The sequence below is a fragment of the Acartia tonsa genome, chromosome 8, assembly GCF_053477335.1.
Source record: "Acartia tonsa isolate MP-2025a chromosome 8, ASM5347733v1, whole genome shotgun sequence".
Lineage (NCBI taxonomy): Eukaryota > Metazoa > Arthropoda > Copepoda > Calanoida > Acartiidae > Acartia > Acartia tonsa.
Genome location: NC_137267.1, coordinates 11,992,358 through 12,004,800, shown reverse-complemented (window position 1 = coordinate 12,004,800; position 12,443 = coordinate 11,992,358). Strand labels below are relative to the sequence as shown.

General features: G+C 31.0%; 2 protein-coding genes across 5 annotated transcripts; one reads left to right on the top strand and one right to left on the bottom strand.

Annotated features, from left to right (window-relative positions):
• On the top strand, window positions 1-6,325 carry LOC145326016 (uncharacterized). Of its 3 annotated transcripts, none has more exons than XM_080169102.1 (10): window positions 9-109; window positions 1,053-1,125; window positions 1,879-1,977; window positions 2,698-2,794; window positions 3,070-3,141; window positions 3,774-3,843; window positions 4,041-4,202; window positions 4,712-4,846; window positions 5,257-5,329; window positions 5,497-6,325. In XM_080169102.1, exons 2-10 carry the CDS (start codon window positions 1,053-1,055, stop codon window positions 5,694-5,696), a joined length of 981 nt encoding a protein of 326 aa, XP_080025228.1. In that variant the 5' UTR covers window positions 9-109; the 3' UTR covers window positions 5,697-6,325. The 3 variants fall into 3 exon arrangements, with proteins under 3 accessions (XP_080025229.1, XP_080025228.1, XP_080025230.1); XM_080169104.1 differs by having other exon boundaries at window positions 12-109; window positions 5,257-5,326; window positions 5,498-5,639; XM_080169103.1 differs by lacking the exon at window positions 1,879-1,977 and having other exon boundaries at window positions 1-109.
• Window positions 6,326-7,607: 1,282 nt separating this feature from the next.
• On the bottom strand, window positions 7,608-11,988 carry LOC145326018 (uncharacterized). 2 transcript variants are annotated; one of them, XM_080169107.1, is made up of 10 exons: window positions 11,197-11,262; window positions 11,049-11,082; window positions 10,679-10,720; window positions 10,453-10,539; window positions 9,841-9,912; window positions 9,038-9,127; window positions 8,581-8,667; window positions 8,107-8,236; window positions 7,831-7,884; window positions 7,608-7,688 (listed from the first exon to the last, which is right to left on the bottom strand). In XM_080169107.1, the coding sequence occupies exons 1-10, from the start codon at window positions 11,220-11,222 to the stop codon at window positions 7,681-7,683; spliced, it is 630 nt and encodes a 209-aa protein (XP_080025233.1). In that variant the 5' UTR covers window positions 11,223-11,262; the 3' UTR covers window positions 7,608-7,680. The 2 variants fall into 2 exon arrangements, with proteins under 2 accessions (XP_080025233.1, XP_080025234.1); XM_080169108.1 differs by lacking the exons at window positions 11,049-11,082; window positions 11,197-11,262 and adding an exon at window positions 11,880-11,988.
• Window positions 11,989-12,443: the final 455 nt, after the last annotated feature.

The following is a 12,443-nucleotide window of genomic DNA, read 5'->3' as shown; positions in this document are numbered from 1 at the left end:
GAAAAGCTTTGCTATTAAATAATTTCTAGTTATAAATATAGGGGTGCTTCTAGGAACTGTGTCAGTTTACCAACATATTTCAGATCATAAACAGTAAACAATTATAAAGGTAAGTGCTTATAAGAAGCCAAGCTTCAATGTAATTAGGAAATGTCCTTACGGCCGTGTATAAAAATTGTTATTTGCAAATTTTACTTTCTTTTTTGGATATTAGTTTAACATTATCAAAACGAAGCTTTTATACATGTATGATAAGGGTCGGTCAGTCCGTCCGTCCGTAACGGATAGCTTTTTTCGTTCACTTAAGCATTTTAGAATTGTCCTATCGATTTGATGATTCCTGTAGTAATTAGGTACGATTTAGAAAGCGTAGCAACTCTATAATCGTTACCAGAATGTCCGTACGACCATTTTAAACATGTTGATTTTTTTACTTCTATAACGACAATTTTTATGTGATAAAATCATCCGATTGAGCTGATTTTTGAAATACTGATTCCTATTACAATAAGGTACAATATTTTGAGCGAAGCATCTCTATATAAATCAAGTTTTAAAAATGTCAGGGTGCCCTTAAACAGAATTCTGTATTTAAGAAGTTTTGCAACAAATGTACATATAATTTTGTTAAAACTTTTATATTCATATTTTGTACATACAGTTCTGGCACTCTACAAGAGTTAATGTTCGTCTGTCATACCGTTTCATAGCTTCGCTTTTATGGATGTTGTCATCCCTGGTGGTACCCTCCCGCCTCCCCCCAAATAGTTAGAAACCTTCCCAGAACCTATGAAAAGCTACCCTGTAAAGGAGGACCCGATCGGTTCGTATTGTAGAGAGCTTTCCGCCGATAGTAAAATGAAAAATTGTATTTTCGGTCTGTCTAGATTAACAAAACTGGTATTAATCCTATGATTTTTATTTAATATTCGTAGAAAATTGTCTGTAATAAGATACTATACATGATTTCTCACTATTTCTTATAACTTGTTCTAATCCATCAGATAATAATCGGATGTAATTTTAAAAGCATACTGGAAATATATTTTTAGATGTGTACACAACTTGGATTGTTATTGCTATGTTGTTTTCAAATATTACAATCAGCTCCAGTAGAGAAAACAGGTATTGTAGTTTTTCTTTCAACTCCTCCTCTTTGAAGGCAAAGATTATCATCATTATATATAATATCTTTTAAAATTTGGTTCGATTCTCGGAAGTGAATTATAGAGAACACAAAGAACATTGATTTTTAGGACATATGTAGCACTTAATTTTAAAAAAAAATTTTAAATCCATTTAAAATAATGCTAGAATCTGGAATCCAAATCCGGAATCCGCCAAAAATAAGAATCCGGAATCCGCAAGGAATCCGCCACTTTTTTTGACGGATTCTTTAAGAATCTGAATCCGGCCCAAAAATTCACTAATAATATCAAATATAAAGAAGTAATTGTATGTTTGTCTCAAGTACAATAGCAAAGATACTATGAAGTATACAATCATATAGAAACAATTTCTTTGCACTTTTTAAAATTTTCAATTATAAAATAATCTTACAAGCACAATAGAAGACGAAGAAAGTCGCCCAAAAAATCTGTATGTGACGTCATAAAAATGAGGGATTATCCATCTCTTTTTTAGGGGTTTTCTTTCCCACTCCTCCTCTCCTCATCCCTCATTTTTATGACGTAAGAATTTTTTAGCGACTTTCATCGTCCTCGCAAAATGATTTTTGAAAGAATTTAGTTGTGGTTAATTTAATGAGCAATAAATCCATCTTTCTAAAATTGCTTGTAAGTAACTGTTAGGCTATAGCAAAGTACGGACAGATTTTAACTATAAGGTAGATGTGCTATCTAAAATTTAAAACTTAAGGCGCCGAAACAAAGACGGGAGAATTGACCACCTATACCAAAGAGTTTGTCCCATCGCTTAAGACGCTAAAACCTCGAGATGTTAAGAAAAGTGGTCCAGGTTAAAATATGTTTCATTTCGATCTTGTCATACTTCCAAAATCAAGGATAACAGTATCCATTGAAGCAAAGACGGAAGGACTAACAAATATTAAAAAAGTAGAATTATAAGCCCCCCTGAAATCTGTTGGCAGGGGTAAATTTAGTTTACCTAATACCCCCCCCAAAATTTACCCCCGGGGTAAAATTTTTGGGGGGGGTAATTTAAATTTTATTAAATATATAGTATTAAAAATGCGCGCGAAGCGCGCAAAATTTTTTTTTATTAGAGACTTTTTATTTTGGGGGGGTATTTACCCCTCCAAAATTGTTTGGGGGGGGTAAATACCCCCTCCTAAATGGTTGGGGGTGACTACGGCATTCCCAGGGTAGGGGTAAATTTTGAATGGGGGGGGTAAAATGACAAAAAATTTTGGGGATGCCTACGGCACCCCCAAAATCGTTTTGGGGGGATAATCGCCCCATTACCCCCCCCCTTGGACGCCTATGCCTCCTCCATTGAAATTTTTTTAATGAATTGAAAATAAATAAGTTAGGTTATTTTTTTTTCATGTGCCTCATTCTTGCGATGCCCTAACCCTAAGGGGTTATAAATATCTTATATAATCTAGGCTAATCTGACCTAATGAAGTAATAACCCCCTTATTTTTAAATTATTCAAAAATATAGAGTTTCTCAAGCTCAAAAAGTTACTTTGAGTGAAATCGCCAATGAATTTTAGTAAAAAGATCTCCGAGTCCAATGACAGCTTCCTGGGCAAACCTGCTGTACAAACCTTCCCAGCTCAAAGAGGTTCAGAAGGCAGACACACCGAAAAGGTAAATAAAATTATGAAGAACATCTTTTTTTAAATAAAGTACAAGGGCAAATATTTGCTAAATTACTAATTTAAAGAGGTTTTCAATATTCAATGTAAGGAATTTAGATAAACCTTTTGACCTCTTGTTATTATGCTATTTTTTTGAGTATTTGAACCTAAAACTTTTTTCATGCTCCTTTTGGATGTTTTCTCAAACTGTATACTGATAAAAATCTACATTATGATTAAGTTATTGTTGCTGCGCTAATTATTGACAAAAATTGAATTGTTCAGATCAGCTTTACCTGGTGCTAACAGCTATGGTAGCCAATGGGAACACTTTATGAGAACCCCACAGGGATTCAGGTTATTAACATTTTTATATCTTTTTATATCAATTATTGAACAAGAAAAGTTTTAATGAAATCTGATGCCTTTTCTAAATAAAAAAAAATATTACTGCCCCTTCGAGTAAAGACATACAAATCTTAAACATATAGATATTATATTTAACTCACCTCAATATTGATAAAACTAACCAATATAAAAGAACCATTCTTCAAACCCTACTGTAGCCAAAGTTATATTTTTGGCTGACATACTATACAGATGGACAGACAAACCGACGGACATACGAATTACAGAATGCGGACGCTGTAAAGACAAACTTTTTGGGAACTATTATCTTAGGTGGACCAAAGACCTTTTTAATGATGGGAAAGCATTTTTTTAAAATTCTAATTGGCGGAAGATGTGAAAACTAGATGCCTTTTTTTAGAAAAGGCATAAAAATAATTATCATGGTTTGAATGTGCTGAAAGCATTTATTCTGATGTAATTAAAAATTTCTTGAACTTTATAATAAGCCAATTTATTTTGCTATAGTATGTTGTTTGATGTAACATGGCTGGTTAAAATTTAATTACAAATCTGTTACAAAGTTTCGAAGAGGTCTTTATTTATTCCTAATGGATAATATATAGTGTGTTTATATTTAGATTGAATGATGCAGACAGGCATTATCTATCAAATGCTGTGCTTTACAAGAGAGCTATGAATCATATTCAGGTATTATAGATTTTATATAATTTTTAAAAATTAAAATTCCTACACAACGAAGTAGCTAGAAGTATATGTATATGAAATCTCCACCTCTCTCCAAAAAAATATATTTATAAAACAAAATTAAATATTAGTTTAAGTATATCTCCTCTTGAGTCAATGTTTTCTTAGACAAAATCTCTTATTTTTAATCATATTTGCAGGAGTTGAACTCAGTTCCTATGCTTGGAAAGAGGAATGCCTTGACTGTTGAAGATCTAGACAACAGCGGCTCTATTAATGATGAGGATGACACAACTTCTGAAAATATTTTTGTTTTTGATCCAGAGTTCTGGAAATACATTGACAGTGGTCTTCTGGAAAGGGTAGGTACCTTTTTTAAATTAAAAACAAGGTCTTAATAAGTAAGATTAATTGAGAAAAGTAATACAGGAATAATAAAGACTACAACATCCTTAACTAGCAAAATAAATCCTTACAATGTTAAACCAATTTCAATGTTCTCATTTCTACTGAATGGCATTTAATTAAAGTTGTCATAGATAGTACATTAATGTGAACATACAAGCAGACAGATATCATTCTTCTGTGCATTACAGAATGTCTCAATAAGAAGATAGTCAAAATTTTGCATAATAATTATATCAAAGTAAAAGATTATTAATAAGAAATGAAAAGATGACAGATCCTTGAGGAACACCAATTTCAATTACATACTCCAAATACATGCAGCAGACACATTTAAGAGAAATAGACTTATCATTATAATCTTTTTAACACACTGTGAATACTAATGATGATATAGTAGAAGATAGATCGACAGACAAGCAAATAAAAATCGTTTTACTTTGTATGTTTGATTTGTTTAATTCAGGGAGACACTAGTGTCAACACCAATGATGATAGAGTAGAAGATTCAGATACAGATGGGGACAATATTGACTGGAATATTGATGATGAGTTCCCTAATCAACTTACTGATACCTCTCTCATGGGGGATGATGCTGCGGTAAATATTCTGTTCATATCAAGATTATTTTTACAGTTAACCAAAAAACTTGACAAAAACTGTGTAACAGATATGGTAAAAAAGTTAAGATAAAAACTTTCCTACTGATATCCCTAACAAAGAGCGACAACAATAGTTGAAGAAGGAATAATACCTTGTCTATCAGCTGGTGCAACGCATTTCTATACACAATAAGGATTTCCAGACAAAGTTCATGCAATGTAAAGGTCTGTTATCTGCAATATCTATATGGTAATGTTATATTTATGTCTGTATATCTGTTTTGTTACCACTCTATCTGCTGGGACTATTCAAATTCTGCTTTAAAGAAAGGGAATGTCTATATGATAGATATAAATGTCAACATATTGTTTCCAGGTTTGAAAGGTCTATTGATGAATTTATTTCAGTACACGCCCCCTGCTGTTGGACCCCATTATAGAACAATCCTCACTAGAATTCAGAGATCTTTTCCACAGGAAGTTAAGGAACACTTTAAATCTTATTTTACATCAAACTCCTAAACACTGTAAATCTTTTAAATTTGTAGTTAGTGTTACCCTCTTTAACTCAGTTAAAAGGATTTTTATTTTTTGTCTACTCTCATATAATAAACTTTTATAGAAACAAAAATGTTCCCAACAAAACAGGCAATGTAAAAACTAAGCGTGAAAACAGATACAACACAAAGCAAAGCTATCCAACTATCCGCAAAAACACATGGTTGGCTAGTCTGTTGGCCTCAGCAGGGAAGCCACCCCGCTCCCCCATGCTGGGTGTGTATTATACACCTAACATGAATTATGGAATGAATATGCTATCAACTGATGTTACTAATATGTCAGGATAAACATTTAGCTAAACCTTTAAGTTTTATTTTATACCTCTTAATTTCTCAAGGATAAGTAAATTTCAATCCTCTTGCATTTTCGAGACATATTTTTGTGTCAGAGCAAAAAAATCTGTATGCTTCTTCTCTCCAAAGATGTTTTAAATATTTGATTTAATTTCTTTACTTAAAATTGTCACCGTATCAATCTTTTTTCTAAGAAAAAAGTACAATCTTTCTCTTTGTGAATTTTCAAAAAAATAAGAAATAATAGTACAAATATTGGTTTGATTAAATGCTTTGAGAAAATAATTTTGCATATCGAGGAAAGGAGTCCAAAAATCAATTATGAATGTAATTTATTTGTTATAGACAACACATCAACTTTCATTATCCATGAGCACATAGTGCAATGAAAAATTAACAATTTGCTGTTAAATAATTTTCTTTTTAACTAAGATACATAGGTATGTTATTATATTTACATAAAAATAGCACATAATCATAACCAAATTTCCTCACAAAACATGTTCTTTAATTTATTTAACATAATAAATATAATATCATTATTTATCTTTTACTATTTATTTATCTATTTATTGTAGCTATTGTAATTTTTACTTTTAGAATATAAAATAAAGAACTTTTGCATTAAATTCAATGGTAATTAAATGATTTTAGATTTGGTAAACATGCCAAAAACCGCAGTTAGGACAATAGATATAATATATTCAGATGGATCATTTGAACCCATTTTTCGTCAAACTTAAAAAGGGATATTTTGCAGACAAAAAGCAGTGTTTACATTTTGTTATATATGAGATACGGATGACAAAATTTGAGAAGATTTGTTTCGACAATATGATTTTAGAAAGACAACTTTATTCAAAGAAGTTCATAACTAACCTATTATTTATTTTGTCATATGCTTCACATTATACGAGGGAAGAAAATTTTACATGAATTAATTTACCCAAGAAAACCTTTATCCTGCTTTGCGATAATTTATAGCTGCCTCAATGAAAAAATGATGCCCTAATATACTAAGTTCTGTAAAATGTTTCAGCCAACGAGATGTCTTGAGTGGACCTTTAGTATTCTCCTATTGGCTGATTTAGACATCATATCTCTATGTTATTACTATTGTTAGGACTTACAGACAATATTTGTGTAATAAAAATGTTTTGATGCTTCACATACAAAGAAAGGGTATGGGCAACAGAGAGTTCGATCTTAAGTAGTCTTAAGATGGGTATTAAACAGCAAAAGCTTTAAAGAAAATACCAGTATTCTATCTTGAATAGTAGATAAGAAAGAATGAGTTTTTGAATAATTGAAATATAAATCACATCACCTCCTTTAGTAGCTGAGTCCATCAATTTATTTATGTACTTGGCTTTATGAATATTATCTATAATACAAAGTAGCTTGATGTCTGTCCGTCCCTCAAGATCTTGGTAACCACTGAAACGATTGGATTCTACTCTTCAGGGAATATACCTACTGGTACTGTGGTATTTTTAGGCAATTATCTTGGGGGTGGGACACCCACAAACTCCCAAAAAAAAACAAAAAAAATCCCCCATTTTTCTAGGCAGTTAATTTAAAATGTTGTGGTCGCATCACCAGAGGTACTTAATTTTTTTTATATATTTTTTAAATTACCTCTGCAAGTGTATATTATATATTAGATCAAGTGCATACTTTACACTCCCTTAATTTTGGTTCAAGAAAGGTGTCAAAATTTTAGTAATGCTTCTAACACACCATACCATATCCCAGTGCGAGCAAGTCATGTCAATTTCATGATATGTACCTAAATCATGCAATGCAACAAACACACATACAACCTAGTACTTTTTTAAAAGAATAGACAGAGTTACAAAGGCATAGTATAGTTGCAAAGTAGCTAGGAGAGTAAATAATATTTAATGAATGTTTTAGTCTTTATTATCAATTATTGTCCATGGAACAATTATAATTATAGACATAGTTACAGTCACATTTACATGCCTGAAAAAAAATAATGATTAATTAATTAATAAAAAATAAAACAAAAATTGTTTTAACTGAATAGAAATGTAAATTGACCCTTCCTAGAAATTTATTTAAATATTATTTTAGTTTTGAATAGCAGCACTGCTAAAATACTTACAATCAGCAACATCAGTTCCTTGTTTAACAATCTGCATTTTGCAAGTTCTAACACCTAGAATAGATTTTGTTTAGTATATACAATATCATTTCAAATTACAATATAGAATACACTGAAAATCAATAAAAATAGTTTTAGAATTTGTTTTGCCTAATCTTTATATGTTATTTGATTGATATTGATACGGTATGTGACTATTCAGTTGATCTAGAAAATACCATCTAAGCAATTAAATTTATCCAAAATAGTGTGGATTTCATAATCAAACTCTATTACCTGCATCCAGGCATTCACAATTCTCTGATTCTCTATTCCATTTCAAGAATGCAGCTCCATCTTTCTTGCACAGTTTCTGACAAGTACCAAAAGGAACACCAGGGTGGGTCTCAACAATGTTTCCATTCAACTTTAATAGAATAGTTATAAAAATGAGAGAATAAGTAAAAAAAAAAGAGTCTAAAACATAAAATTCCTATGTTATTAAAAATAACATTAATAAGAATTCTACTAATTCAATATGCCTGATATTAAAAAAGAATTTTTTTGAAAAATTGTATTTACATCCCAAGTTTAAAAGAAAGTTTATAATAGTAAAACACTACTATATTGAATGTTATTTTGTTATATTTCATGAGTGCATTTATGATTTCCATAGAGATTTACAAAATAATCTGCAATGCAATGCAAACAAGTAGCAAGTAACCAAACCAAATGTTTTCAAACTAGTAATAGGTTCAATTAAAATGTTACCTCACAAGCACTCTCCATGTATCCTCCACAAGTTCCAGTTCCACAAGCAACACAGGCTGGGCAATCATTTGTTACTTCACAGGTATCCTATGTATTAAAATACCTGTCAATAATTGAAAATTTTTATTTATATACTTAAGTTGGATTATGCTTTCAACAGTAACTAGTATGTTATTGTTTAGAAAAAAGGATGAAATATCAGGAAAATCTCCCCCAACATACTGTTGTATTCCAACCCTATGGCATTTTCAAGATTGAGAAAATTTATATCCCAATCTTGAACATTTCATATAATTTAGGCAGAAAACCAATAGCACACCCACACCCTCTATGGTTTATGAGAGAGTATAATTGCTCATGTAGAAATTAAGTTGAAGTATAGAAAAAACTCTTAGTGCAATACATAATATAACCTTCCCAAAGAGTTAAAGAATAGGTTCTTAAAAGTTAGACTTACATCATAAAAGACACAGCTGTTTCCAACAGGGATAGCAATCACTTGACACTTGGCCTGGAACTCAGGGATTGTCTCATCAAATGCATAGATCTAAAATATTTAATTGCATTAACTTGACTGGTGCAAAATTTTAAATGATTTCTGGTTATAATTCACAATTTTAATAAGTAATACTTTGGTTCAATATACAATACATGGATAGTACCTTAAAGTAATCTTTTGTGAAACTCAGATTTAAAGAATGCCTGAATGAAATACATCCCTCTTGCTGCTGAAAGACTGTCACAAGTAGACCCAATACCCAAAATTTAAAGCGACCAGCTTCAATAACAATCAAGTTATAGGCATCTTAAAATGAGATCTTAGGGAGTTTTATTCTGCGAATGTTTCCTTATTTAGCTGCCAGGATTTTATATTCAGAAACAACAGTTAAACAATTAATAATTAAGATATTTTGACTATGAAAAAGGTTGTTTTTATTGTAGTAATGTAATTTTTGAAACTTTGTGCCTAAAATAAAATTGTTGTTTTGCTTATAGTTGGTGTAATTTAATATTGAAATTAATGATGTGAGGGACATAAAAATTCTCAACTCCCCAAAACATCATTTTAAGATGCCCAAACCTTTTATGTTATTATGTTAAGCAGGAGGCTTCAAATTTGGGGTTTGGGTCTTCTTGTAGCAGTCTTTTAGCAGTTAGAGTGATGTATTTCCTGCAGGCTTCCTTTAATAAAGTGAATTGGTCTAGAAGTTTGATGAAAAACATTTGCTCAAATTTGGAACATAAATAATTATTGTATACCTTACAATTTTCATCAATGGCTCCATTAGTGTCATAGGTATAGAAATCACAACTTCCAATTTCAGCATAAATCTAAACATTAATTTCTCATATATAATCTAAATCATACTTTCACAAGTGAATGATAGTTATTTCTCGGATCGTATTATAAACGGCTTTCCGCGGATATAGAATGTACAATTATAAGATTAAAACCAGATTTTTAGCCCCGAAGTGCCGAAGGCATGGGCTAAAAAAACTGGTTTTAATCTTATGACTGTACATTTTTATATTCGTAGAAAGCTGGATATAATACGATGCTAGACATAGTTTTTTTGTATGGATGAGAACCGGTTCCTATCCACCGGATTCGAATGAATACGAGAAAAAAGATTATTTTGCAAATATTTATAAATTTAACTGTTTATAATTATGTATTCTTAATATGTATTAAAAAACAGCAAACCATGATAAAATAAGAAGGTTTTATTACTCTAATTAAATAAGTAATTTATTGATACAAAGTAATAAATTCATGAATATAATTTTAGTTTAACTTAACTTCATAAATTGTATGACTACATAAAAAAAAAATGTTTTACTTAAGGTCCTAAGATATGATGAAATACTTACATCACAAACTTCAGCACAGTTGGCAATATCATCAGCATGGACAGCATTGTACACTGGAGGGAAGGTACAGACATTGAACACAGAGTTCTAGACAATTTTAATTCTTAATATTTTTTTTAATTGTTTTTAATCATTGAAAAGATTAAAGTGAAACACAACATTGAGTCTTTAGTAAGTCTTCACAAGTAACAATATAACTTTGTAAATTCATACCAAAAAATATTACCTTGCATGCTTCTAGTTGAGCAGATGCAAGTCCAAGACCAGCCTATAATAAAAAAAACAAGGATGACAACATCCATAAGTAGCGAAGCATAAACAATTAAATAAGAATTTAGATATTAGTTGACAAAAGCATGTATATTAGGAAAAAATCACGAAACCTTTTCAACATTTGTTTTTAATTTCTTAATATTTATTTATATTTCAGTACTATGACTAACAGACTGACGGTCAAAGTAAATTACATACTGGATGCTCAAAACAACGGGAAATTTTTATTTTGCTATTTTTAACTACAAAAATTTTAAAAAAAAAGGACCATAAATACCAAAGATATGAAGAAAAATGTGAAAAATATAAAAATAGCCAAAAACCTGCAAAAAGCAGTCTGACCGCCATTGATGTGTTCTTGAAATGAAAGGAAATTTAATTTTGATATATAAAACTGAAAAACTTTGGAAATTGGGCCATAAACACCAAAGGTATAGAGAAAATGTGAAAAATACAAAAATAGCCTAAAACCTGCTTAAAGGCAGTCTGAACGTCATAGTTGTTTTCTTGAAACGACAGAAAATTTAATTCTGATTCTATAACTGAAAAAATTTTGGAAATCGGACCATAAACACCAAAGATATGGAGAAAAATGTGAAAAATACAAAAATAGCCTAAAACCTGCTAAAAAGCGGTCCTATCGCTATTGATGTTTTATAGTTAATTGTGCTCCTTGATAATGGGAATGTTGTCAAAAAATTTCAGCCTTTTATCTTTTATAGGAGCCGAGAAAATCACGTTTCCCCCAAACTAAGACAGACATACGGACATACGGACATACGGACATACGGACATACAGACAGACGGACATTTCAAATTATAGAGTAGCTTCGCTACTAAAAATATAACATGCAATTGAACACTTCCTGCCATTACCTAACACGAAAGCTACTTTTAATACAAATTTTGTAATAACCTAAGGAGGGGGGGGGGGGTCCTTAGTAAGTATAATGAAAGCTTTCTGGAATTCATGATTAATATTTTAAAATGTGCACCTAACTCATAAAACTTAAAATTGACCCAATAATACTCAATAATAATTTCATTAGGCATTTAACTAGAAATTGAATGTTAATCTAAAAATATTGTTAAATTATGTTTTCCTGCTATAAGATTAAAGTTAGTATAACTTAGTAGAGAAAATAAGTACTTACAACCAATAAGATGAATCGGAACATATTGTGTGGAGAATAAAGCAACTGTTTACAATATGAGTTTACCTCCTTTATCTCATCCTTTTTATACAATTTTTTATCTCCACACAAGCTAAGGTAAGAGATTAGAAGCTAAAATATACCTTAGCAATTGCATCTGTATTGGTGGTTCTCTCCCTCACTGATTCACTTCATCATCACTTTATTCATTTATTCAGGTCAGGAATCAGTCGCATTTTATTGTCCAATATCCCCACTTTGCTTATTGGATTTCAGAATCATTTTAGGTATTGAACTTGGTATTTTACTGGACTTTGCGTAGCCATACTTTCTAGTTGAGTTGTGAGGCTAATGCCCTGTTCACCCTACCATGTCATGAATGGCTCCAGACGTATCGCATCCGCTAGTCGTCAGAGGTGATAGGATCGAACCTAGGTTTAACACTACGTAATGATAAAAACCGTTAAAAATGGTTCCTACTGCTACTATTTTAAGTGCGCGACATTAATAGCTAGAGTAGGGGTAATGCGTTCGCCCAAAATATTAGCAAAAGGCATTCAAAAG

Bases quoted from the DNA above. Each gene is read 5' to 3' on its own strand.
- LOC145326016 (XM_080169102.1), top strand. From the start codon at position 1,053: ATGTGTACACAACTTGGATTGTTATTGCTATGTTGTTTTCAAATATTA. The intron at 3,142-3,773 runs GTTATTAACATT...GTTTATATTTAG, and splicing joins AGAACCCCACAGGGATTCAG to ATTGAATGATGCAGACAGGC. The intron at 5,330-5,496 runs TTAAGGAACACT...CCAACAAAACAG, and splicing joins GAGATCTTTTCCACAGGAAG to GCAATGTAAAAACTAAGCGT.
- LOC145326018 (XM_080169107.1), bottom strand. From the start codon at position 11,222: ATGACGTTCAGACTGCCTTTAAGCAG. The intron at 10,540-10,678 runs GTAATATTTTTT...AAAATTGTCTAG, and splicing joins CTCAACTAGAAGCATGCAAG to AACTCTGTGTTCAATGTCTG. The intron at 7,885-8,106 runs GTAATAGAGTTT...AATCTATTCTAG, and splicing joins TTGTGAATGCCTGGATGCAG to GTGTTAGAACTTGCAAAATG.